This window comes from Numenius arquata, chromosome 17 (assembly GCF_964106895.1).
Source record: "Numenius arquata chromosome 17, bNumArq3.hap1.1, whole genome shotgun sequence".
In the NCBI taxonomy this organism is placed as follows: domain Eukaryota; kingdom Metazoa; phylum Chordata; class Aves; order Charadriiformes; family Scolopacidae; genus Numenius; species Numenius arquata.
This window is the reverse complement of record NC_133592.1, coordinates 13,183,397-13,210,830: the sequence shown is the minus strand read 5'-3', so window position 1 is coordinate 13,210,830 and position 27,434 is coordinate 13,183,397. Positions and strand designations below refer to the sequence as shown.

Here is a 27,434-nt window from a genome sequence, read left to right as displayed (position 1 = left end):
GGGCGTCACATTGGCCACCCTCCAGTCATCTGGTACCTCTTCTGTTGACCAGGATTGTTGATAGATAATGGAGAGAGGCTTGGTGAGCTCTCCCGCCAGCTCCCTGAGTGCCCTTGGGTGAATGCCATCCGGCCCCATGGACTTATGTATGTCCAGGTGCATAAGCAAATCATTAACTACTTCCTCCTGGATTACGGGGGGGTTGTTCCGCTCTCCATCCTTATCTTCCAGCCCAGGAGGCTGAACACCCTGTGGGTAGCTGGTCCAACTGTTGAAGACAGAGACAAAGAAGGCATTAAGTATCTCAGCCTTCTCCTCGTCCTTGGTCCCAATGTTTCCCCCCGCATCCAGCAGGGGATGGAGATTCTCCCTGACTCTCTTTTTGTTGACGTATTTATAAAAACTTTTTTTGTTGTCGCTTATATTGATGGCCAGGTTGAGTTCCAGTTGGGCTTTTGCCTTCCTAATTTTTTGTCTGTATAACCTAACAAGATCTCTGTACTCCTCCTGAGCTGCCTGTCCCTTCTTCCAAAGGTGGTAAACCCTCCTTTTTTCCCTAAGTCCCATCCAAAGCTCTTTGTTCAACCAGGCCGGCCATTTTCCCCGCCCTTTAAAGTTGTGCCTCATGGGGACAGCCTGCTCCTGGACCTTTAGGATTTCCTCCTTGAAGAGCATCCAGCCTTCCTGGACCCCTTTGCCCCTCAGGATTATCTCCCAAGGGACCCTCCCAACCAGGGTTCTGAACAGGCTAAAGTCCGCCCTCCAGAAGTCCAAGGTGGAGGTTTTGCTAACCCCCTTCCTTACCTCACTAAGAATTGAAAACTTGACCATTTCATGATCACTAAGACCAAGACGGCCTCCGACCTCCACATCTCCTGCTAGTCCTTCTTTGTTTGTGAAAAGTAGGTCTAGCGAGGCACCTCCCCTGGTAGGCTCTCCTACCAGTTGTGTCAGGAAGTTATCTTCCATATACCCAAGGAACCTCCTAGCCTGCCTGCTCTCTGCTGTGTTGTATTTCCAGCAGATATCCGGTAGGTTGAAGTCCCCAACCAGAACAAGGGCTGGCGATTGCGAGACTCCAGCCAGCTGCTTATAGACTACTTCATCAGCCTGCTCGTCCTGGTTGGGTGGTCTATAGCAGACTCCCAGCACAAAATCCCCCTCGTTAGCCTTCCCCTTCATCCTTATCCATAAACACTCAACTTCATCGTCACTGGAATCTAGCTCTATACAGTCAAACACTCCCAAATGTACAGAGCCACACCCCCGCCTCTCCTTCCTTGCCTATTCCCTCTGAAGAGCTTATAGCCACTCATTGCAGCATTCCAGTCGTGACCATCATCCCACCATGTTTCCGTGATGGTGACTACGTCATAGCTGTCCTGCTGCGCAATGGCTTCCAGCTCGTCCTGTTTGTTGCCCATGCTACGTGCATTAGGGTAGATGCACTTGAGCTGGGCTCCCGATTTCACCCCCATCCTTGGCCCTTTACCCCCAGGCTCATTACCGGTGGGCCTGGTTTCATCTCCTTCCCCCTCCACCTCTAGTTTAAATTCTGTCCATGAGCTTTGTTAACTCCTGGCCTAGTACCCTTTTCCCCTTTCGGGATAGGGTTTTCCCATTGTTCGTAATCAGAAATTTCTAAATGTCTATCCCTTTTCTCAAATGAAATGACAGAGCGAGAGTCCTCACTAATCCAGCATCCTTCAAGCCTTGGCATGCTTCCCTTGGGTTTAATCCTGACAGGCCCAGTTAGTTCCCCTTCACCCTTCATATCTAGTTTAAAGCCCTACCAATGAGCCTTGCTAACTCCTGCCCCAAAATTCTTTTCCCCCTCTGGGACAGGTACATCCCACCTGCCCCCAGCAGGCCAAGTGTCTCGTATTGCTGCCTATGCTCAAAAACCCGAAGCCCTGCCGATAACACCAGTCCTGGAGCCATGAGTTGACCTGTTGCCTCTTCCTATTAATTTCCTCATTCATGGTTGCCACTGAAGGGGTAGAGGAGAACACGACTTGCATTCCTGATCCCTTAAGCAGCCGTCCCAAAGCTTTAAAATCTCTTTTAATTGATTTTGGCCTCCTCCTACCCACTTCATCACCACCCACCTGAAATACTAACAGGATCCCAGACTGGCAGGGGTTGGAAGGGACCTCTGGAGATCACCTCGTCCAACCCCCTGCCAGAGCAGGGTCACCCAGAGCAGGTTGGACAGGAATATGTCCAGGGGGATTTGAATGTCTCCAGAGGAGACTCCACCACCTCTCGGGCAGCCTCTTCCAGGGCTCTGCCACCCTCACAGGGAAGTTTTTTCTCATGGTGAGATGGAATTTCCTGTGTTTCAGTTTGTGCCCATTTCCCCTTGTCCTGTCACTGGGCACCACTGAGAAGAGTCTGGCACCATCCTCTTGCCACCTGCACTTTAGATATTGCTCAGCATCGATGAGATCCCCTCTCAGTCTATTCTTCTCCAGCTGAACAGCCACAGGTCCCTCAGCCTTTCCTCAGCAGAGAGATGCTCCAGGCCCTTGATCATCTCCGTAGCCTCCGCTGGACTCTCTCCTTGGTTCCCTGTCCCTGTTGAACTGGGGAGCCCAGAACTGGACACAGGACTCCAGCTGTGGCCTCACCAGGGCAGAGTGAGTGTTGGTCAAACCAGGACAGGGAATGCGCGGTGCCGGGTGGTATGAGCAGCTTTCTTGGTGCTAGTGCATGACCCGTGTCCCAGCAAACACACTTCTGCTTGTCCCTGCCTGTGCGGGAATAGAGGGCCAGTGCAGAGCCCCGTCGCTGCAGCCTGGTGCTCGGGATGTCTTTCCTGCTTCTCATTTCTCCCCGACAAAGATGGGTGCTCACCACTGGCGTCGGCATCCGGGGCCGGGCAGAGGCCGTGTCCCCGTGCTCAGATCACTCATGCATGGAGCAAACTTTCCCAAGGCAGGCGACGGTGATGGCCCTGAGCCCTGACCCTGCGCACGCAGAGGGAGAGGCTGCGGGGATGGAGGAGCTCCCGGGATCCTTCACCCCAGCAGAGCTGCAGCCAGAGCCTCTGCTGCAGCTTCGCCGTCCTGACCCAACACCCAGGTTCTCGTCAGGCTCAGCCGTGCGTTGATGGGAACCAGCAGGCTCTTCGTTTGAATTCATGCAGCTCAGATCCTCTCGGGTGCTCCTGAATATTGCTGTGTGTTGGATGGGGGTTTTTTTCTTCTTTTTTTCCCCTCTGAAACTTGGCATCCAAGCCATAATTTTTGACTGCAAAAACAAATTTGGGAGGAGACTGAGAGACATGTGGCACCGTCCCTCGGCGAGCAGCGGGGACCAGCCCAGGCGCTGCCACCCGCGGTGTAGCCAGTGGCCGGGGAGATGCCTGAGCCCTGAGCACAGCCCTCCCCGTCCGTCCTGCTGCTGCCTCCGCTGCTCAGGGGCTCCGGCCGAGAACGTCACCACCGCTTGCACTGCCGAAAACCCTCCGTGAGGTTTGCCCTGTGGGACTTCTGCCCAAACTCAGCTCCTGACACCAGGTGGTGCAGAGCGGTGCCCGGCGGCTGCAGGGCTGAGCTCCTGTCCCTGCACCGGCTCCTCCACCTGGCAGGATGGAGTTCTCCTCCTCACCACGAGATACTCCCCCGCAGAGGCGGTTTGTGTAAAACCAGGGAAATGTGTCCACAGCCGCCTGAGTACAGACTGCTCGGCCAGAAGTACTGCAGGCAGGACAGGAGTTTTGTGGAGAATATTAAAAGGGGGGGAAAAAAGTCCCTTTGGCCACTAGGATTTACATGGGAAGTGCTTAAAAGTCAGGTTTGGGAGACAGTTGCCCTCAGGAGGCGTTGGAGGTTCAGCTGAGAACAGCAGGCAGCTCCTGCTTGCCCTGGCTTTGCCCTGTGTGGGACCCAGCTGGCTGAGCTGGGGCAGCCCAGGTCCCCCCACCGCGATGATTAGCTGCAGGAAGGCTCATTGGAAGCCACAAACAGCAGGATGTGATCACCAGGGGGGTGAAGATGCAGAGAGGGATGGGCAAGGCTGCTTAGGGCAGGGAGGAAGCCAAGGGTTGTGCGGGTCCCAGGTCTGCAGCCGTGAGTCTCCCACCGCCCCGGAGCCTGCTGGGCTCTCGCCGCTCGTGCGGGTGAGGCTGGTGGGATTCTGCCCTGGGGGGACCCGTGGGGGTCTTGCAGGGGTCTGTCCAATCCTTTTGCTTCTGCGCAGGCTGGGGGGGCTGCTGGAGCCACTCGGCAGCACCAGCCTGTTCTAGAAGAGTCCGAGAAGACCCTCCCACCGAGTGTGAGGTTCAGGCTGGCTCCCCTTGCTTTCTAAACTCCTCTCAAAGAGGAGTCCAGGGGGGGCTGGATCCAGTCTGAGCCTCTGACTGTACAGAAGAGCTCAGACCCCCGGTTCTGCCAGAGTCGGATTATTGTAGCTCGAGCTGGGAATCTCCAAAGAGATGCCTATTGGTTGTTTTCCTATGCCTTTTAAGGTGTTCACACTCCTGTCCATGTGACATGCACGGACTTTTTGTCCCGTCCACATGACATGCATGGAATTTTTGGCCAATCAATTTGTTTAATAGCTAATTTTCCTCTATGACAGTTGGAGTAACATCTTTTGAGTTTTACCTACTCACACAGTTTCATGGTCCTCCCATCTTCTCCGTACTTGTGTCTCTCTATTTTCTTCATATGGAATGGTTTCTCTCTTTCTTTGACGGTCCTTCCCTTGCGTTGTAGGCTTGGTCCAGTTCATCTCGTTGTGCAAGACTCCCAGTACTTCTCCTTTTCAACCAAGCAAAGGTTCAGCTGAAGTTCAGTTATGGTTTGTGGCCCAGGGCCTCCATACTCCAGTCACCCATGCCAAGCAAAGTCATTCAAGCAAAGCCATCAGTTTCCAGTTCAACCTAATTTTAAGTGATCACACAATTAATTCTAATACTGTATAAGTAAACTATTTTAACCCCCAACACAGCCTACCCCAGCAGCCACCCTGGCACTGCTGTCTGGATGCAGCTGAGTCTGGCCTCCACCTCCCAATCCCGTCCACTGCTGTGGCGTGACCCTTGATGGTGGAGCACACAGGGCACCCTGCCTTGTTCAGGACCAGGTACCCGAGCCTTCGTGGAGGGCAAAAGCTCCGGATTTCCCATAATACAGATCGGGACCAGGAGTAGAGCTGGGGTTGAGGGCTGTGCTTTACAGCTGGAAACTTTCTTGGGTGAGGAGGCCAGAAGGACAGCCGATTGAATGCAGCCAGGGAAGCCTCCTGATCCTGTGCCCAGACCAAGAGCTTCTGGTTGAATGGAAGATGTCTTTTAGAAAGAGACAAAAAATTTTAAGGCTTGAACTACTGGTGACTCCATTTGCCACACAATGACACACCTTTGCTGATGACCACCTGCATCTTCTTATGTTTGATTTCTGGTTTGGGTGTGTGTAACTTCATCTCTGGGCACCCTCTCTTGGTTCCCTTTCTCCGCGGCACCAGAGAGTCCTCTAGGATCAGAAGTCATCCCATTGCACTGCTTCCTGCTGGACTCCTTTCCTTTTCAGCATGTGTTTGGTTAGGCTTTACGGCTGTGGAAAAATATCTGGACTTCCTGCAATTCAGTCTTTTGTAGTTACTTCAAGGACTTCTAGAGCATCCCCACCGAAATTGCAGGCCCTCAATGAGGTTCTGTGACAAAGTTACTTAGCAGGGCTGAATCGATGCCTTACAGCCCTCCAAAACTGCTGCCTCACCAGAGCCTGGTCCTGTTAATCTAATAAAGTTCTTGGAAGCAGCAATGGGGATGGCATTGAGGGGATGTGTGAGCTCTAGGTACTCAAGTGTGGCCTTCCCAAAAGAGCGCTAGAGGGAGAAGCCCTTCAAAGTTTCTGTCCTGCATTAAAGATGCCTCTTCAAGCGTTGGAGAATCTACCCATAGTGCCCATGAAGTTGTCCTCGTCATTAATTATGCTCCTAGTACCACCTTTTTTAATGTCTTGTCTTAATGGATGGCCATGGGCTCTTGTTTGTGCTTTGTTTGCAAAATTAAGGAGTGCTTAATATTTGCCACAGCTTCTTTCCCCGGTAGGTACTTTCTGACTCTGCTGTAGTCACCTCTTAAGCTTTCCTTAGAGGAGATTAGTGACTGAGCAGCTTAAGGTCTTAAGGCGGATTGGGTTGTATTTTATGGCTATGCTGTAACACCCTCCCCCTTGGTTTTTACAAATGTAGACCCTGAAATTTAGCAAACTTCAAGTGTTTCTTTCACCTGCAGAGTATATAATAAGAGCTGCAGTTCCTCATGCGTCGCCCCAGCCTTTAATGGTGACGGTTCTCGGGGGAGCTCTGCTGTCCCTCTCCAGGAGCCTGTCTGTCACCCCGGGGTCCTGCTCTTCCTGTGTCTGGTCGAGTGAGCCAGCATCCAGCCCCGCTTGCCAAACCTTCACATCACACCAGTTCTTTAGGAAGCCTTATTTATCACCCTGGCAATATTTTTGTAATACGGAGAATTTAGCAGTGCTAAATTTATATTTTTGTGGATAGTATTAGCCATAGGCCAAGGAAAGACAGCACTGAGGTCCCATTATAGATCCTTTTCCCACGCAACAGAGACCTTTTAACAACAGTTACTCTGAACTCTCTCAGTGAAGCCATTTACTGAAGCGAATGACTGATGCTTGACGTAGCGGCAGCCTGGCCAGCGCGTTGCATTGCTCCAAGTTTATTACAGCCACACATTTACTTTTTTTAACAAGACGAAGAAGGTCATTGAGCATAAGCTGTGCCAAGCCCAACGGGACCTCGTTGCTTCATTAATGTTCCTGCCAATCTTTCTGTTCCTCGCAAGTGTCCCCCATCCGCCAGTCCATCACTTTCCTGGGATCTTCCTGCTATTGAGAAGGAGGAATTCAAACGCTGCGAGGAAAGCCAGCTGGGAGGGGACGGTAACCCCATGTGAACGGAAACCAGCGCCTCCACCTGGAAAATGCTGCTGGAGAAGTTTTTAAATGAAACATTCTCTCAGAGTAAATATGTAAAGGAAATAGGAGGGGAGGAAAGGCCATTCTCTAGAAACATGATCTCTGCTGATAATCTCCGTGCAGCAATGGGCTCTGTGGGTGACCTGGGCGAGGGGGAGGGACAGGAAATCAAAGAACAGAGGGGATTTTGGAAGGAATGTCTGAATGCAAAAGTCCAGGTAGGGATGGATATTTTGGCTGAAGTTGTTTTTGAACAATAATAATACTCTGATTCCCTATTTAGTGTTTGTCTTCAGAAGGTTTACAAGTGGTGCATGCAGAGACAGTGCTGCTGCTGCTGTCCTAGAGGTTGTAGACTGAAGGACAGGGGGAAGCAGCAGGTCCCCTTAGCCAGGAAAGACAGAAGAACTTGTGTTCTCCGTTTCCCTCCCAGCTCTTCCACCCATCACACTGTGTGTCCTTTGCTCTGCTGCGTCACACGCTGGGCGAGACGCTGTGTCTCCTCCTGCATCCAGGGCAGGCTGCTGCATGGGGTGCTGCAGGGCCCCTGCCGCGATGGGCGCTGTGATACAGGTCCAGAAAAAATGAGGTGTTAACAGCTTTTTTGTCAGTCGCCTGGTACTGGAGAGGAGGGGTATAACCGTAGAGAAGACTTTGCCTGGCTCAGTGTGACTCTGATGCTTCACTTGCTCCTGTGAATGACTCACATCTGTGCTCTTAGACCGAGGCTTTTGCAGCACTGAGGTCACCTTCTGTGAGCTCCTACGTGCCCAGGAGGAGATCCAGAAAGCTTGTTAAGCTTCACTGCACATAAAAATCAAGATCCATGTGAAATGAGACACCAAAGGGAAATCACTGTCATCTAAGGGAGGTCAGTCTCACCTAAGTGAGTCTCCGAAACTTCCCATAGAGCAGAGGAGTAGCTCCAGCCAGGAGGAATGGATGAAACTTCCCATTTGTTTGGAGCTCCAGCACCTACCGTAGGGCTGCATCTTGGGCACCGAGGTCTGCTCGAGAGCCATCACGGTGGGTCCCCTCGAGGACAGTCCCCTCACAGAGCAGGACTGCCTCTTTTCTGGATATGGTGGTAACGTCCCCAGGGCTGGTGGTGAGCATCTCCCAGAGAAGTGACCAGTCAGGCCCTTCCTCAGCCTTGCAGGGTCCAAGCTGCCAGCCCAGCCCTGCAGTGGAGTCAGGGACGGGGCTCGCAGGAATAAAATGTTCGGGGATCTCAGCGAGCAGATGAGAGGGAGCTGGACGCAGCATCCTCAATGCTAGAGGAGGAGGAGATGGGAGAAACAGGTTGGAGAGCCCAGTGAGTTGGTGCCTCCTCGCCTGCCCTGCTTTGTGCCCATGGCTTGTGTCCCAGCCCGGGCCATGCTGTGACACCAGCGCTGGCCACCACCCCATGCTCCTCTTGGGTGGGCAGGGAGAGCCCTGAAGGAAGAGCAACTTGCTCTTCACTGTAGGAATATTCTTAAGAAATACAGCAACGTGAAAGGCGAGTGACAACATTTTTCTTTACTGAACAGCAGAAGAATTTCCCAAGCTAGTTATTTATGGTCCTAAAGATAGTTGCCGTTGCTGTTGCACAAACCTGCAGGCAGCTCTTCAGAGCCATCGCTCCCCTCCTCCCTGTGGCTTCGGTTTGGAGTTGGCCCCGAGAGCCCAGTCGCTCAGGCAGTGACAGATGCTTCTCTCTGTTGGCATTTGAGGGGCACCACACGAGGAAGCCACAGTAGCAGGGTCACCACCGCGGGGGAGATGGCGTTGTAGCATCCCTAAACAAAGACACGTGGTACTTTGGGTAACACAGCAGCAGAATAGCAAGCCAGGGAGCCGTAACTCCCGTAACTCGTAACTCGGGAGACGTGAGACTCCATCAGAGCAGTGAAGGTCTGTTAACCCTGACTGGCCCGGTTCTCGGCACGCTGTGGGGTTTGCAGCTGGATTTGGCACAGCTGGCACTGCAGCTGCAGCCCTCTCAGCCCTGCTTCCAGATGTGCAGTGCTTTGCCTTGCTCCCATCACCGACCAACGCCAGGGACGCCCCTGGACTTCATTTCACACGTTTTTTAGAGTGAGAAGAGAGTCTCCAACGGAGGCTGGCAGCTTCCATCTCGCATCCGTCTGTTCCCATGGTTGGAGCAGAGGGAGAGTTTGTATCGTCTAGATTTTGTTCTGCTTTTCGTATAGCAAAAATTTAGCTCTTTCTGGTTGTTCTTCACTCCTCGTCACCTTTCATTTTCTTCTAGTTCAGGGATGCACTGGCCTAAGTAGTGAATAAGAATTTGTTGTGTACATTTCAATGCCACGTAAGCAGTTTTGAATTTGCAGTGCATGCGGGATAAAATTCTCTGATTGTATAACCAGAGAAAATCCAGATCTGAGCTTCAAGAACAGGGTTTTCCCAGGAATGCTACTTTGCTCTTTAGTGACATGAGGACTGCAGGGAGTCGTGTGTGCATCTGTCCTTGCGTCACCCCAAATTGCGTGTGTTTGCCTGGCTGGGCTTTGGAGGCGAGGGAGTATCACTGCTGCCCACTTTGCTCCTTTTGTTCGGTCAAGGTGCTGGTGCCGAGGTGGACACTGAGGTGGAGAGAAGCCCCACGACAGCCTGCACCCATCTTTGATGCATTCACACCCTGCCTCTCACTGTCAGCACATGGTAGAGGGTCTCCATCTCAGCCGTTTCCTTCCCTTGCTGGCGCTGGGCGTTAGGACACCTGGCAGAAGCCAGGCTTTGTCTGCAGCCCTCGTTCCAGGTGCCTGGAGTGTGACATGCTGACTCTTCCTTCCTTGGTGTTAATTGCTCCCATGTCATCTGCATGGAAAATTCCCAGGATTCTTTCTGCTCTGTATTTAGACAGGATTTATTTTGGTCTATCCTGCTTTCCCTTTAACTGTGCCACCAGGGTCTAGGGCCAAGTCCCTGTTGCTCCATCTGCTGGGTGGTGGTAGCAGGCTTGTGGGTGCTGTGGAGGAGGAGCTCTGTCTCACCAGTGCCACCTACCTCACCCATCCCAGTAACACACAACCTTTAGTACTTCAGACCCTTCCCAAAATACCTGCTCTCCGGGCAGTCCAGTAGTTCACTGGGCTGCACCGACAGCGAGTCCTTCTCCTGCGGTCTGAGAACTGCTCTGCTCTGCTGCGGCACATCCCTGTGCATCTGCGGTGTGTGAGTCTTGGCACTGGCAAGGCTGGCATCCCCATAATTTTTTGTGTCCTGTGCTGGCTGGTCCCTGGTAGTAGCCTCCAGATGTCATGATGTGTCCCTAGCAGCACACAGGGTCGAGCCACATGCTGCTGTTCCTGCGCACCAGCGTCCATCTGATGGGGGGCATGCCCCACGATGGGGTGTGTGGGGCTAAAGAGAGTCTCTTGGCACAAGGTGGCCCTTGTTCCTACGAAGGAACTCTGATTTTCTTGGTGGGAAGGTACATGCCAGCCAGGGACCCCCTGCTATTCACTAGATCAGGTTGCTCAAAAGTCCCGTATAACCTGACCTCAATCACTTCCACTGATGGGGCATCCACACCTTCTCTGGGCAACCTGTTCCAGTGTCTCACCACCCTCACCGTAAAATATGTCTTCCTTATGTCCAATCTAAACCTGCCCTCGTCCAGTTTGAAGCCATTGCCCCTTGTCCTGTCACTACAGGCCCTGGTAAAAAGTCTTTCTCTGTCTTCTTTATAAGCCCTCTTTATTTATTGAAAGGCTGCAATGAAGTCTCCTGGAACTTTCTTTTCTCCAGGCTGAACAACGCCAAGTCTCTCGGCCTTTCTTAGTAGCAGAGGTGTTCTATCCTTCTGACCATTTTTGTGGCCTCCTCTGGTCCCCACTGTACCAGGTCCATGTCTGTCTTGTGCTGGGGACCCCAGAGCTGGATGCAGTGCTCCAGGTGGGGTCCCACAGGAGTGGAATAGAGGGGGAAAGTCACCTCCCTCAGCCTGCTGGCCACAATGTTGTGCCCGAGGGACAGGGAAGGGACAGCTTGGTCTGCTTCACACCCACTCTTGCTGCTGGGAACCAAGAGGTCCATCACGCTGCCCATGGTGTTGAGGCAGGGCAGGGTGGACACAGCGTCACTCATGAGCGTGGTTGATAAGAGTCCCTGGAAACTCCTTTTCAGTCTGTGACCTTCTGTACGATGGGACAGAGGAGGTGCCTGCTGGGCCACATCTAATGCTGGTCTGTCATGGATGCCATGTTCTTCTGTCCACCTTCCTACTGCTGGCATTTTCCGTTTCCTTTCTCAGGAATTTTTGTTCACAGAAGTACATCACTGAGAGCATTTTGACTTTTTTTGTACCCATTAGGTGATGTTATTCCACGTGTTACTTCTGAGCAGAGGACGGCTTCAATTTATAAGTCTGAGCTCCTCTTGTCCTTCCTGAGCTTGAGTGTGAGCCAGTGCTCACCCATGGGCTCCTCCTTGAGATGTTTTCTTCTTGCTGAAATGTCCAGTAACTGCCTGATCCATCCAAGAGTATCCAGATCCTGAATGTTTGCTGCTTATCAATCCTTCCTCCCTCAAATAAGCAAGTAGCAGGGGCTGGGAATACACATGTTCCATTCAGATCCTCACTCCTCTTGCTGTTTTCACATACTTTTCCCACTGTCTTAGCTACAAAATTGTGGAGAAATTGTCATTGCATTTCTGTTCGCCATATCTAAAGAAATGGATGCTTGCATTAGCTATTAATTCCTTATCAGCTGATTTGGTGGTCAGTTGACATGGTGTTCCCGATATGGAAGGACTGAACTCATCCAGCAAGGCGGGATGCTGGGTTGGGAGCAGGGGTTTGCCTGCAATATAAGCGGGATTGGTTTTGACTGAGCTAGAAGATGATCATGTGAAGGGCTGGTGGTAGGTTTAAGAGAGTTGAATTTTAGTAATTTTATTATTTTGCATGCCCTCCTGCCCTCCCAGCAGAATTATTGAAAAGTCCATCCAAGTCATGAGAGAAATAACTAATACATGAGCTTAGGATGAAGGGAAACCACAGCCAAAGGATAAGAAAGGGAAGGGCAGAGCTGGGAGGGTGGGAAAGGAGCATGTTCAGGGCACAGCCTTTGAAACCAGCCTGTTTCAAAACAGATACTGTAACTGGAAGCAAGGATGATAAAACACATCAGTGGCACTGGGAAGGCAACCAACCGTGTGCTGAGGAGTAGTGGAGACAAGAAAGTTGTAGGAGAAGACACATGTAGAACCACTGGCCTTGGTGGAAACTTCTCCCTTTTCTGTGTGGGTACGCGTGGGTGGTGGCCTGGGCAGGTTTCCTTGTTGGAGAAGCTCCTAGAGCTGGAGGGGATGGGAGAGTTCTGGAAGCAGTTGCAGCTGGGACAGCCCCATGTGGGTGGTGGGCTGCAAAGAGGAGAGCTGGCAGCAAGGAAGAACAACCACAAACGCCGTCAGGGCTTGGGACTGGGAGGTATTGCAGGAACATGGTAGTCTTCTCATGTAGTGGTCCACTGGAGGGTTAAAGTTGCATGAAGGGACTTCATTCATTGCATGGCACTCTTCAGCTGGCATCTGCCATGAAATTCTGTGAAAATGTAGCTTACAAAGCAAGCAGGGGCTTTCATAGTATTTTCTGTACCTGACAATTTAATATTTAATTGCAGTTCAGGTCCCTTTATTGTTGTTGTAGTCAAAACTGAATGAAACCCTGTTTCTTTTGACATTTTAATTATTACATTATTACAGAATTGAGGTTTCTCATAAAGATGATGCACAAACCATAAAGATATTTTGTGCTAGCTCACCTGTGTGGATAACTCGCTCTTAGGTGCAAATCACCCATGTCTGGCTTGATATTGTTTTCTATGGAAAACTTTTTGCATGTCTGAAGAACTTGTAACATCACAGTTGCCTTCAAGGGATGCCCAAAATTTTGGAAAGAAGAGCTTTTTTTTAAAATGCATTGTTTTTAATACCCCTTGAGGTTAAGCAACCAACAGACAGCTGGGAAGAAGAGTTCTGATAGACACCGCTAAACCTCAGTTCCCTGGGCTGGTGGATGAGATGTTCATTCCCATTCTTATGATTCCCTAGGGACAATAATAATTATTCAAGCTGCTTGTAGAAAAGAAAAAACCAACAACGATTGAATTGTGCTGAATTGTGTTACAGATCGCCTTTTACACTATACATCCATACAATCAGTGATTGATTCCTTAAGATGTGTCTCTGCTGGGGCTGGACACGTGCCCTTGCGACAAGTTTGCCTCTAGGGATGTGCCAGGCTCTGCCCAGCGGGATGAGCTTCGAGTTTTTCTAAGTTTGCAGATGCTTCTCATTTCTTCCCGCATGGCTCAGTGTTTGACTGGTCCTTCTTCCTGTTTCAGCCTGAAAGGATAGATCCCAGCGCATCCAGGCAGGGCTACGATGTCCGCTCAGACGTCTGGAGCTTGGGGATTACATTGGTGAGTGCACGGGGTTTGGACCCTCCGCGGCGCGGTGCTGCCCTATGGGGTGGCCGTGGGGCGCCTTGCAGCATGATGGAGGTGGTTGGTGTGGAACACGTGCGTGAAGCAAAGCACAGCTCCATGGCTGTGAAGCCTTTGCATGTTGTGGTTGACGTGGGCACCTCCTGGCTCAGAATGAGCGTACATCCCTTCGAGGCAGATGGCTCTCCTGAAGCCCTGAGGATAGCTTTAGCTGCAGCTATGTTTTGCAGAGAGAGAGATGTGAGCAGGGAAGATGTGTCAGATCATAAATGAATTTTGTCTTCAAAATCTCAGATGAGAAGGGATGGTAAGTGTGGTGGTGCAGAGCAGAGCACCCAGCGGGTGTGAATGAGCTTCTCACAGCCGGTGTCTGGCGCACTTCAGCTGTGTGGGGCTTCAGTTAATCCTGGATCCCGATTGCTGGTTCCTCTTGGGCTTAACCACAGCACTGCTGGGTGCACACACTGATATGTTGAAAAGATCTTCCCTTCTTGAGGTAGTGAAGTAGAAGAGAAAGCAGAAGCAATAAGTATGAATCAGTAGCTTCTCTCTTCCCCAGAAGCATTTTAAAATGCTCGTTTTCATTGTCCTGCAAGGAGCAGGGAGTTTGACTCGATGATCCTCACAGGTCCCTTCCAACTTGAGATGTTCTATGTATGATTCCCACTATCCATTTTCTGTAGTGGTTGTTTGGATGCTTGGAAAGGGACCGGAGGATTTCACTCTCCTACTTTTGAGCACCCTAGTAAGAGCTCTGGTTCATTTTACAGTCAGTGGAGGAGAAGACATTGTCAACATGGAAGTATGTTCATGTTAAGCCAGCTTAAATCTGGAGGTTCTCCTAATGTAAGCAGCAGAACTTGCTATTGGGTAAAACTTCCCCTCCTCTCAGCTGAGCTTCATGTAGAGAATGGGATGAAGAATCTCATCTTAGTCTTCCTTTTGGGAGGTTCAGTGTCCTGGCAGACGTTTTCTTACCCCAATTGAACTTACCTGTGTAACCTGCCTGGTGGTGCTGTTGCTGTCTCTGCAGTATGAGCTGGCCACGGGGCGATTTCCCTACCCCAAGTGGAACAGTGTGTTTGACCAGTTGACACAAGTAGTAAAAGGAGACCCACCACAGCTGAGCAACTCAGAGGAACGGGAGTTCTCCCCAAGTTTCATCAACTTCGTCAACTTGTGGTAAGCGTTTCCTACTGAAAGCACTTGGAGCTGGCTTGTTTTGTCATTGCTAGGTATTTGGCAAAGGTCACACGCCAACACTTAGTTTAACATTCCTGCACCAATGCGAGGGTGAGGACCTTCCTCATTTCACATTTCCCTGTTTGGGAGTGATGGGAGACTTGTCTGGGTGGGGACTGAAGGGCAGACCTTTGCTGAGAATCTGTGTTTAGGGGAGGCCTGATAAGACCCATGGCAGGAGGTTTGTGTGACCAGGTAAGGGCCTGGCCCGTGCATCCTCTTTCTTGGTATGACACAGCCTTGGGATAGACCTGCTGTTCGCCCTTTCTTCTGCAGGCAGAAGCCCAAGACACCCAGCAGTATTGTCTCGTGCTTGGGCTGAGGATCTGCACTGGTCCTGCCATTTGCCTGGCAAAGCCAGAAGCCTTCCCACCCCATTCTGCTCAGCACAGTGAGGGTCAGGACCTTGCTTGGTTGTTGGCTTCATGTCTTGTGTCAATCATATGTCAAGATCAAGACTAGAGGTGCTTTTCTGAGAAGGCAGGGCCCATGAATGGGACACAGTCAGCCTTGGATGGGGAGTGTGCAGGGTTTGCACAGGAGGGGCTCGGGGTTGTCCATGGGCCTGCCCCGTGTGTGTGGTCCTGCTTAGGTTAAGGGTTCATTGTGAATTTTCTGATGGAGTACTGGAGTTCTGATGGAGTATCAAAATGTGAAAGGTGGTCAACATAATTTTGTTAACCCAATACCAAAGCACACAGAAGATCCACCAGTGTGACCTCCATTCCTCTTCTGGGACCTCCTGACCCAGGTGATGGACATCCCTAGGACAGGGGTGTCTGGCTCAAAGCTCTGTTACAGGGAGACTCAGCTCTAGACAATTTTAACTTTCATAGAGTCGTAGAATGACAGAATTCTGATCTGGTGGGAGGTGTCCCTGCCCAGGGTAAGGGGTTGGAATGGATGATCTTTAAGGTCCCTTCCAACCTGAACCATTCTGTGATTCTATGAAAGTGTGCATAGAAATTTCAGAGCAACACCCGCTCTGTGAGCTGAAGGTCTGACTAGTTGCCTTAAAGGTGTTGCGAGGAGCATATTCAAACCCCCAAACTCGCCGAGGTTAGAAAATGAATTGCTGTTGGGTGGCAAAAGCCTGAAGCCAGGATGTTTTTGCTGCAGCCCTCCCTGCCCCTGCGCAGCTCTGCAGGCAGGTCACAGGACTGAGCAGTGCCAGGGAGCAGCATTAATTACCCTCTCCTTCTCTGATTAATTTGAGGCTGCGCAGTTGTAGTGCTGGAGCTTGAGAAAGGTCCAGGCAGAGCCGGCGGGGATGGAGAAGCTGCCGTTGGGAACGAGCCTTAACTCCCCTCATTTGGACAAGGCGCTGCAGCCCCACTCTCTCCTCCCAGCAGAGCAGCTCTGGCTCCCGGGGCAGGAGCTACCGAGCCCCGTCCTGCAGCCCCTCTGCCTGCGGTCCCTGTCACCTCTCCTGTCCCCTGCCATGTCCCCTGCTGCAGGGCTCGGGTGGCCTTCGCTGCCGTCCCCCTGCGCTGGGCTGGGGCTGGGCGGCCGGCGGGTGGTCGGATGCTGGTGGAGCCCCACAGGAGGGAACACTTTCCATCTGGGCCCCTCTGTCCCCAGCCACCCCTGGGCAGCCGTGTCACCTCTCCTGTCCCTTCCGGGTGGCTGTGGCCTGATCAGCACTGGATGTGCCACCAGTGCCAGGGATGAGCTGGGAGGACCCAGGAGCCCAGACCTGGACCCACACAGTGGTTTGGGGGTCTGCTGAGTGCTGCAGCCCCAGCACCTGCCCAGTGGGTGCCTGTGTCACCCGACTGTGCCCCAATGGGCCATCCTGTCCCTCCTTTGCCTCCGAGCCCCACTGCCCTGTGGATGGAGGACAGGCCAGTCCTGACCAGAACTCGTGATGCCACAGTCAGACTCGTTTCCCTATGGCAGCGACAGGCGGGATGGTGTTCCACTTGCAGCTCCTTTGGGATCTGTCCCCAGCAGGATTCGTTGATGGCCACACTTGCTGTTTGCCCGTGTGGGGCGTGAGGGAGTTCCTGTGGTCACTCACAGCATGACAAGGATATTTTTTCCAGAAAGCACATTCTTGGTATTGCCTGGTGTGGGAGGTGGTGAATCCCACCACGACAGCAGCGGATTCCATATTGTGTCCCGTAAAAATTTGCATTTGACATCTGTAACCATTTCCCCAATCCCACCTCCTCCTAATTCTCTTTCTGCTTTCTTTAGCCTTACAAAGGACGAGTCCAAAAGGCCAAAGTATAAGGAGCTTCTGGTGAGTGTGAAGCGTGGGTGCCCGCACTGGCCATTGCAGCTCTGCTGGTCGCACGGCAGAGCTGGGTCACGCGCCCGAGCTCGCTCCTCGTCTTCTCGGCCACCAAGGCAGGGTGTTCAGCTCCACAGCCTGCGGAAGAGTGCTCCCTCCGTGCCACCGCCTCTGGCCTGTGGTCATGGCGATGGCCGCCGTAGTTGGTGCCCGTACATAATGACAGGAGATGGGGGGATGTGCCCCGCTGCGGTGGATCGGTGGTCCCTGAGGCGGGCAGACGCAGGCTGGGTGGGCCATGTGCTTGAGGTCCCGGTACCATGCAGGAGCCTTGATGAATTGCTGTTAGGTGTAAATACCTCCAGCCACGGGCCACACGAGGAGGATGAGAGGGCTCAGGCAAAAGAAACCTGAAAGCATGGCTCTGGAGTAAGACACCAGCAGAGGCTGACTGCCATGGGGGGTCCTAAAGGAGGGAACGCAGTGAGGCCTTTGGGTTGGATAAGTCACGCTTGGCAACCACACACCTTCAAGGACCTCTGGTCATCTGGAAGCCACTTCTTCAGGAGATGTGTGGAACCACAGCCCGGGTCCCTGCTGGTGGTGGTGTGATAGAAAAGGCATTTGCCTGGTGTCCCGACCCAGAATCACCTTGTCGTTACTTCCCCACTGCTCGGAGTTGGGTTTGGCCATGGCGGTCCCCTGGGCAGAGCAGAGGGTCAGGGTTGAGAACTGGGATTGTGTCCTGATCTTCGGTTTGACCTCTGCAAGCCACGTCTCCCTGTCACTCCTGTCTCCCCTCTGCTGACAAGGCTGACAGTGAGACCTCTCTTGACAGTATTTCGGTGGGTGCCCATGCTACAGAGGAGCCAGGTGCTGCTGACACAGCTCCCTCCTGCCTGGCAGTTCCTGACACCCCTGGAGCCCTGTCCCACTGCCCTACTGCATGTTACGGATTCCCCATATGTAGAAGCCACGGACCAGGCTATGTCCTATTGCCCTCCAAGCCCTGCGTGGGCAAATCCATACGCTGAGCTTTTTTCTGGGGTAGCCAGCACGTGTCAGAGGGGTGAACGTAACCTTGTTGTCTCTTTGTCTGGTTCCAGAAACATCCCTTCATCCTGATGTATGAGGAACGCACAGTGGATGTTGCATGCTATGTCTGTAAAATCCTGGATCAAATGCCAGCAACTCCCAGCTCTCCAATGTACGTCGATTGATATTGCTGCTACATCAAACTCTAGAAAAAGGGCTGAGAGAAAACAAGCTGTAAAGAATTTTCATCACATACTGCAGTGTTTTTAATGCTCGCCCAAACACCATGTGCAATAATATTGGTGTTATTTCCATCCTGTCTGTATACTGTTGTCACATATAAAGTGCATCCCTGTAATACCTGATCACACAGTGTTAGTGTTGGTCAAAGAGAGACCTCATCTTGCTCTTTTGTGGACATATTCATGAAATGTGGAAATAAGTACATTTATTTGTTGACCGTGATTGGATAGCACCTAAAATTCATTTCTAGACTCAAAACTTGGAGACTTCTCAGCAGCTACTGGAAAGATTTTTCTCTCAAACTCTTCCAATTGTTGTTTCAAGTAATAATAAAAAGCAAACAAACAAAAGTTAGGCGTTGTCTGTCTGAACGTTAAGAGACTTTGCCTGGAGGGAGAAGAACTTGCTTAACCAACGAGATGCTTTGCCTTCTGGAGCTGGAAAGGCAAAGGAGAATTTTATTCTTCACAAAGTGCAATAGATTTACTGCTATGAAATTCTGTTGCTTTACAGTCGCAGTGTACTTTCTGGGGACAGTGTGCTCAGCTGAACTTCCTGTTAAAGAGAGATCATGTTAAATATAGTGAATATGTCTTTACCAAAAATATGTTGCGTTGAAAGAGGCTAACATTAAACTATTCAGAGATGGGACATAATGTATTCTTTCTCCTTTTACCAAGCCAGCCACTCTTCACTCTTAACTAGGTGTCCTGTAAATTGTTACCTGGTAAGATAAGACCTTTGACCTGAAGAATTATTAAACTACTCGATTGAATTTAACCTGCTTGTGACCTGATTTGTAGCTGCACAGCGCTCACCTCCAGCCGGCTTTGCTTTGACCTCGATGAGTGCCGTTCACAGAGTCTGCAGCTGCTTTAATGAGCCCCAAACCAATGTCTGTGATTTCTACCCTGTGTTTCTCCTGTTCTTCCCTGTCCCCAGCCCTGATACTGGTGTATTTTCACTGTCCCGAGACTGGCCTGGCTCCACTGCCACCTCCCAGCCCAGTGTCCTCACAAGAGCAAACCTCTGCGCATCCTCCTCGCAGCCAGCAGGATGGCGGGGGTGTCCCCTACCCGGGATGTCCTCCCTGCGATGTCCCCACCGCACCGGGGCTCTGTGCCACCTGCATCTGCCAGTGCCACGCTCTGCTTAGCTTTGCTGGAGACCTTACCACCTGGGCGCATTTAACCTCTTTTGTGACCCTCCATAGTTGTTGTTACTGCACCCTGCAGCAGACCTCCCTGAGATTGCTTGGTGCAGATGGAGACAAGGGAGCGTCTCATGCCTTGTGGGCTTTGAGCTGACCTGGCAAGGCCAGGCAAGCGTCATCTTCTTACCCTCTGCTGAGGAAAAAAGTGCATCAGTCATTTTATTTTTTTTTAAATTGACATATTTTTCAAAGATAATTGTTCCTGAATTATTTTTTTTTTAGAAACACTGCAGTTTCCAGGTGTTTAGCAGCATACCAGGGGTACAATGGAGGCTGCAGGGTCTCTGATTTCCATTTTGAATTGTCTAGTGTAGGCACTTGGTAGGACTTCATCACTGTTAGAGCGACTACTGTCACAGCTCTGCGGCAAAACCGGACTGGAAGGCAGAGGGCTGGAGATGCTGGGAATGAGAACAGCGGCACCAGGGAACAGGCTCCTCACCTCAAACCAGTGCTGCCCAGCACAAACTGAGACCAGGGAAAGGAGAGTGCCGAGGCCACGCTCGTGTGGACAGACACCAGGGGTTCCCTGACCCAGAGGTGACACCTTGGCCACTGCCGTGAGCACCACGCATCTCCCACTGGTGACAGGAGCTGGTCCCCAGCTCCGAGGCTGACGCCGAGGGGTTCCCCTGGGGCACAGGGTGCCCGGTCGGGCAGGGAGGTGAGTCCTCCTGCCCTCCTGGGGTGATCTCCCTCTGGGGCTGCTCCTCATGCCAGGCAGGCACTAAAGTCTTCCTGAAATGGACAGGGCAGAGCTTTCTGGAACAACTGGTCGTTCCCAGCAGCTCTGTAGAATCACGTGGAAGGATCCATTGAATGAGAAGTGTAGCATATTCAAAGAGGTAATTCTCCCCCCGGCCCTGCAGCCTCAGACAACACGGCTTTTCTCAGGCTTGACAAATCCAAATTCATCTCACCAGCCTTCAGCCACCCCTAGCGGGACCTCCCGGGGCGGGGGGGCTGGGGGACCAGACAGAGCCAGGGCCAGTAGAGACAGACGCTCCACCTCTGCCCCCACCTCCCAGTCGTTGCAGTCCAGTTCACACCCCAGTGACAGGGAGCTGAGACACCTTCCTGAGGGCTGGCACTGAGATGGAGCCCACCACAATCGGTGCCCCTCCAAGGCGACGCCTGCCCTCCTGGGCTCTGGGCACTGCCAGGGTCCCATCCCTGCTGCCCACCCTCCAGAGCCCCTGCTCGGCAGCCCCACCAGTTTGCTGCTGGTGAATGGGAAATGGAAACCTGAAGTGGCCAAGTCAGGGCTGAGGGGCTGCGGCAGGGGTGGCCGTGCGGCAGGGCAGATGTAGCATATGAAATACAGAGTATTATAAAGGGTGCACCATTTATTACGATGTAGCTTTATTAAAAAATTTTAAAAAAAAAGGTGCCTAGTGTTCAGAAGGTGTGAAAATAGTGTAAGAACTGTACATTGTGAACTCTGGTTTTTTGTTTGTTTTTTTTTTGTTTGTTTGTTTTGTACCATAGAAAAATGTAGAAAAATTATCAAAAAGCTCATGTGCAGGGATGTTGCCTTATTGTCTGTAAAACGGGGCTCGGGACCGTAACCACTTCAAAGAGCTTCAAAATATTTTATCTGGTATCCTGGTTTGACTTCCTCCTCTACTTAAGACATTATACATGGCTCAGAGTGTTTATGTAAGAGTTCTATCCTTTCACCTGCAGGTCAGTTGTAATAAAACTAGGATGCGACTGTGCCCTTGTTATTTTCATTTTGTAAGGTCAGACATGAATGGGAAGACTCATTAAAAGCTGTTGAAATTCCTGGCTTCCAGGCCCTTCCTCCAGGAGGAGGCAGCTCTGTGGGGAAAAGCAGCCATCGAAATGGCTTATGCTAAGTGTTTTTTAAAAAAGGGTGTAGGGAGACCTGGATAGCTTTTCTTTCTCTGGAGGACTGCTGAGGCCTCTGCACTCATGGGCTGCCTCAGGTGAGCACCGTTGGCTGTAGAAGGAGGTTGTGGTGGCTCAGGACACTGTCCCAGCAGGGGAAGGTGGCCATGCCCATGCTCTGGGGAAGTGCAGCTGACACCTTGCAGGCTGCTTTGTTTTGGAAAGAGCAGTCCATGTCTGCAAAGTCCAGATGATCTGAGTACCGAACCCTGGCAATTCCTACTGCCAAACCTCCTGCTGCTGGGACAAGTGTCTCTCCTGCCTGGCAGCCACAGAGGGCTTGGAGGCTGTCCAGGCGGGTGGGCAGAACTGGACCCCTGTAGCCCCACTGGAAAGAAGCTGGTACCAGGGGCGAGGGGCCGTCCCTGAAGTGCTCAGACTGGTTTGATGGGACCTCCCCAGTAGTGCCCAGTCCAGCGCAGGGAGAGTCAGAATGGACTGGTAGGGATCGTTGGTCATGAACTTCTGAACAGGTGGAGTAAGCTGGTACTGGCTCTCGCAGCGTCTCTTCACATGAAGGGTGAGAATTTTATGAAGGGAAGGCAGAAAATGGATCTGAAGAAAGTCTTGCCGTGTAGAGAAACAGAGTGTGAAAGGGTAGTGGTGGTTGAAGTCTGTCAGTTTGCATAATTCAGCGTTTCCACCACATGAAGCTTTTTCTGGAAGGTTCCTGTTGCCAGTACATACTTGAGGTGCTTTGGACCACCTGCTGTCCCCACTCTTCAGCCAGAGTCCAAGATCTCTGATGTGGTGATCTCCAGATAGAAGACAAAATCCAACCACACACCTGGGAGAGTCCTTCCTTGCTGGGCAGACAGTGGAGGACCCAGCTCTCACTTTACAGGTCCTTTTTCCATGAATAGGAGCTACTCTGGGATTCTCTCCCTTTTGCACTGCAACCTGCTTTTGCGTCCCGAGATTTTTCTGGAGGAAGCTGTCACAGCTGAAGGAGCTGAGAGAATCTGGTGGCTCGACGTGAGTCCACCTGCACGTACCCTGAACTGGGTGTTTCCATGCTCTGCAGGAGGCAGAGGATCCCTCTCATCTCTTTTCTCCTGTGATCATGGCATGCAGAAGGGACTGTCTTTGTGGCCATTTCAGCTCCTCTCAGTTGCCCCTTGAACTCACGCTCAGTTTTTCCTCCTGTGGGCTCTTTTCCTTGCCCATTTTGACTTCACTGCCTTCACTGAGGACCTTTGTTGTCATTGTGTCGCTGCTGAGGGTGGTACAGAAAAACCTCTGACCCACATCCCAGATGCCGCTGGTGTCTCAGACAGGACCCACACCGGCACAGTGCCACTGCTGCTGCTCCTTTGAGCCCTTGGACAATTCCAACGTTCCTTACTTGAGTGATGTATGATGGCTTTCTCCAGCCCTGGGGCTGGGAGTCCTCTGACGGGTATCACGACCAGATCCATATGGCTTGACTCTGGCTTCTCCCTCTGTGCTGCTCCATGGGCTCTGAGGCTGCCCTGGGTTCTGTACTCAGTGCCAAGGCTAAGGAAGCAGATGTTTGAGCCAGCCTCCAGGTAGACTTTGAGCCATTGACCACCCTCTTTGTGCCCAGTGGTCCAGGCTGCTCCCGCATACCAATTCCTCACACCTTTACGCCCACTTGCATGGCTGAGGCGCTTCTCAGATCTGCACCAGGCATTACACAGCATTTTAAAAAGCATACTGGGATCTATTATGATTATCATGTGTCTGTGGGACTCCAAGACCAGCTCTGAGGTTTGGATGAGTTCAAAAACATCCTTGCCTGGACCCAAGTGCTATGAATGCAGATGTGCACCACCACCTATTCCTGTCAGGACCACTTTGAGTTGTGTGATCTGTATGTCCACTAATCTTCTGCTTGGCTTCCCCTAGCCTTCATCCCAGCCTCTTGGCTCCTTTGGTGGCCAGGTAAGTATAAATGAAGTGCTCAGGCCTGGGTACTGGGTGCTGCTTAGAAAATAAAGCTTCTTTTTCACTTTGACTCCTGATACAAATCACAAGCATGGTCATTGCTTTGAACATGTTAGGGGTCCAGGGAAAGAAGGAGTGGCTGCTCTGATGGATAAGAAAGGAAAGCAGCTCTTGCAATTTTTCCATTGCGTTTCAAGCTGCGCAACTGCTTGGAGAAGAGGATGAAGCGCAAACTCCCTCTTCTGGAGATACACGGGACCACCACTGTCTTGGGAGTACCAGCAGAGCAGGATGTCTGGGCCGTGGGTGACTGCCAGGCTGTGTGTGACTAAAAGCCGTTATCTTTGGATAAATCCCAGGTGGAAGGGCTGGGCAGGCCCCAGCTGCTAGGAGAAAGTCGGCATCTCCAAGGACTTGCCACTTCCGTCAGCAAATCTCTGCAGGGATGGTACCTGCGGGTGCAGCTGGGCTCACACACCCAAAAGCAGAAAAAGGCTCAGAAAGTGGGGCAGGTGGGAGGGTTTGGTGTCTACAGAAAGCCTTCCTGCTCACACTAGAGGAGACACACATCTCACTTGCAAGGCCATATGGTGTCTGTGTGTGACCATGCTTGTGCTTGTGTGAGGGCAGACACCAGAGCGATGCTGAAAACCCTTGGAGAAAGTGCTTTGTGTGAGCCTCACGTCTCTCTCTCTCCACACCAGACACCTGCTTATTGACAACTATCCCCCATTGTCCTGCCCAGAGCACTTCTGCTCTGTCCTTTCTTGTCCCAGATTTGGTCCATACTTGACCTGAATAAGCCACCTCAGACAGAAAGACAAGATGCAAAATTTGGGTGCTTGAATTCTTTCTATGCCTCTGGGAAGAAAGTTTACTTTAGTGGCCGACCATGGAGGCAATTCGCTCCCTTGGCCAGACAGGAGTGCAGCTGTTGGATAGAGATGGAGCCAGCCACTGCTGTAGCAATCCAGGTTGCATTCAGTCAGATTATTCTGAGAAGAGGAGGAGATCCTGAGTGATCTTCTGAGGAAAACAGGTTTCTCACCAGATTCAAGATGGACTGAGAACCCCTGTGCTGCAGCACACCAGTAGCTCCATGGACTGATTACAAGGGATTTGTCTTGAGAAGCTGTTGGGTGTTTCTGAGAAGAAGTGCTTTGATATGAGGCCCACCAGACATTTACAGAACCGGCTCATGAGCCATTCAGTTTGTGACCACCTCTCGTCCTGCTGACCCAGGAGACACGCTGAACTCTCAGTGCTCCACAGAAGGATGATCCAGCAGTGCTGCTCCATGCAAGCGAGCACACCCTGGCCATCTGAAGGTGCTGTAAGAGAGAAAAATACCAAAACATGGAGAAACTGTGATGGGTGCATGGTTGGAAGTTGTAGCTCAACCTTCTGTACGGTGCAGACCACGGCCATTCTTCTGGTTTCCTGCACCAGGATCCTATGTTTCTTTCTCCTTCAGCAACTGGGTTTGAGCTGGAAAAGCAGGAGGGAAGCAAATGAGGAAGGAGGACAGAAAGATTCAGCCCCTGGGATTACATGTCATAGTGATGTCCTGAAGACATTTGAATCTGATCCCAATTTCAAGAGATCAGTGGAAACCATCTTGAAATCCAGCCAACTCCTGCTTCCTGCAGAAAAGTCAGTGCAGCTGAAGCCGCATTTTTGATGGTCTCACTCCCACCAGAGTGGGTTTGAATGCAGGGGCATTTCCAACAGGGGGTGCCGGGGCCACTCCTTTGCACGACGCTGGCTGAGGCTGCACCAGGAGGGGGGTTACTTGGACGGGAGAGGTTCAAGTGTCCCTGGCGAACAGGTTTTCTGATGGGCGATGCAGGAGATGCTCTGTGTCCTCTCCTGAGGTCCCACGCTTTTCATAGCATTAAAGCTCAGTAAACGAGGTGCTGCTGCTGCTGCTGCGAGGCCACAGCCTTGTGCTGAGCCAGAAGAAGGGTCTCAGGACTCGCCAGACCTTGTCTGAACTCGCCTTCGCCTGCCTGGAGCTTTGCTTTGGCTTGTTCAGCTGTAACCGCAATTATCTAATGACAACATGATTATCTCTTGCTGTTTTAGCTCTCCTCAGTTGTGTGCTGTAATGGGCTTGTGTATATTTTGTAACTAACAGCTAGTGATAGTGAGAGGTTCTGTGTATCCATAACTATCTGTGCTTCTACAGCAGAATGCACCTTGAGGGCTGGAGGCACGGGACGGCAGCGGGAACTGAGGGAGGAGGCACAGGGTGACACCCAGGGCCCCAAGTATCTCATCAGTGGTCACCCACTGGTCATCAAAGGAATGTGACTTGGGTGTGGGGGGAGTGTTGGGTAAAACCAGCCTTAAAGAAAGAGAACAAATAAGCCTCCTGCATATGTAAATCCCACCAAGTACCGTAAATCCAGATGTAACGTGGAGTTATAAACCAGGGAAGAACGAGCCTGCTAGCAAGGGGGTAAAAATTACCCCAGTTCCCTACAGCCAACCATAGAGTGAAGAAGAAAAACCCATCAACATCTTTGCTTCTCCCAGGAAGGACTAAAGATGCTGCCACGTGCCGTGACACCCCACGGCCTCCGCCTTGGGCTGGAAGCCCTGGAGAGGTAGAGAAAGGTGAGCAGAGCCCCCAGAAAAGCGGTTTGGTACAAGGAGGTCTGTGAGCATTGACTGGAGTTGTACGTAACACAAGCTATTAGTGTATTCGTAACAGAACTAAAACTATTTTTTTGATTCAACTCTCACAACGTTAATGAAACTAACAATAAATTCATGACTTTGTATAAAAGCACGTTTCCTTTTGCGTGCAGCAAAATTTTGAGCTTAAGAAATTAGTAGGAATACAAGGAACTTAGTCCCTAACTTGCACGCAAAGAGTTGGTAAAAGTTTGAGGGTGGGAGTGCTGTGATAAGAAAAAAAGAAAGCGTCTCTCTGAAGACTGTCTTGTCCTCCTGCGGGTCAGCCAAGGTGTTGGTGGCCTCGAATACCCCTCCCCATACAGCCGTATCACTGCCCATGCTCCAGAGGGAACAAGTATTTGGGCTTTAAAACCAGATGTCAACTATGCTGAAGCCCCCCAAGACCCTCAGTGCATCCTGCGCAGCCAGAAGAAGCCCTCCCTTCTTCCTTGGTGGCTTCCTTTTAGGTGTTGCAGATATGGAGGCGACAGCAGGTCAAGGGGGTGCTGAAGGTCTATGCATGGGTGGCCCTGGTTCCCCCCGCAGTGAATTTGGGTGAGAGAGGGGTGTAGGGGCTGTGGAGAACTGGCCAGGGATGAGCAGAGGGATCAGGATGGGTGGTGGGTGGCAGAGAGGGGTCAGCGCAGGCTGGGAGGGGGCTGTATATGCTGCTGTGGGGGCTCTGCCGGGGTGATGGAGCGTCGGGGCTGCTGTGCCATCAGGGAGCCGAGGGGCCCTTGGAGAGGGCTGGGGGTGCTGTGGGTGCGGGGGTGGCATTGGGGTGCAGAGAGGGATGTGAGGGTGCCAGTGTAGGTGTCACAGGTGGACGGGGGGGCAGTGGAGGACACTGGCAGCTGTGGTGCTGGGCTCGGGGGCTCCTGGCTCCTCTGTGACGGGCACAGGCATGTTCCTACCTCTGCTGCCTCCTCATCCCACACCCCGAGGGCACAGCCCCCCCGCCCCCGCTGAGCCCAGGAGGGACAGATGTCACTTGGGAGGGGAAACTGTGCCTAAAATACGGTCTGTCCTGACCTGGGACTGGTGCTGCTGGTGCCTCCTGTGGAGGAAGCATTGGGTGATGCACTGAGACAGGCATCTCATACTGAAAAACCTTGCCAAAGGCATGAAAAATGTTATTTGACTCTTGGAACATTTTATTTTTCTTTATATTTCCTGTATTTTTCAGGCAGGAAGGCCCGGGGAGAGTGGGACATCACCGAGATGAAGGTTTTTTTCCTTTGTCGAATTCAGGGTTTAAATGGGAAGAAAAACCACAAGAACCTAAATCCTGTGGGACAGCCTGTGTGGGAAAATCACACGCTCCTTGAAGGCACTGCCTCCTTTGGGGATGGAGAGTCCAGCCCATCAGCAGGCACTGGGCAGAAGAAGGCAGAGCATCTATGGCCTTGCTCTGACACAGGGTACCATGAAGGATGAGTTGTCGGAGATGCAGGACACCATGGCACGGGGACAGGGCTACAAAGAAGGAGGGAACAACCCTGAAGCTCTAAATGTGAGGGCCTTGCAGTGCCCAGCAGGGTCAGGCTCTGGTG

At 51.8% G+C, this 27,434-nt stretch overlaps 1 protein-coding gene across 1 annotated transcript in view; it reads left to right on the top strand.

Moving 5' to 3' along the window:
* The window catches only part of MAP2K4 (mitogen-activated protein kinase kinase 4), a 98,826-nt gene extending 79,880 nt beyond the window's left edge, over nt 1-18,946 (top strand). Inside the window, exons 8-11 of the mRNA XM_074160007.1 lie at nt 13,310-13,387; nt 14,445-14,593; nt 16,853-16,898; nt 17,996-18,946. Coding sequence (XP_074016108.1) covers nt 13,310-13,387; nt 14,445-14,593; nt 16,853-16,898; nt 17,996-18,109 — 387 coding nt within the window. The 3' untranslated portion in view covers nt 18,110-18,946. The remainder of the gene's footprint in view (nt 1-13,309; nt 13,388-14,444; nt 14,594-16,852; nt 16,899-17,995) is intronic.
* The last annotated feature ends 8,488 nt before the right edge of the window (nt 18,947-27,434 follow it).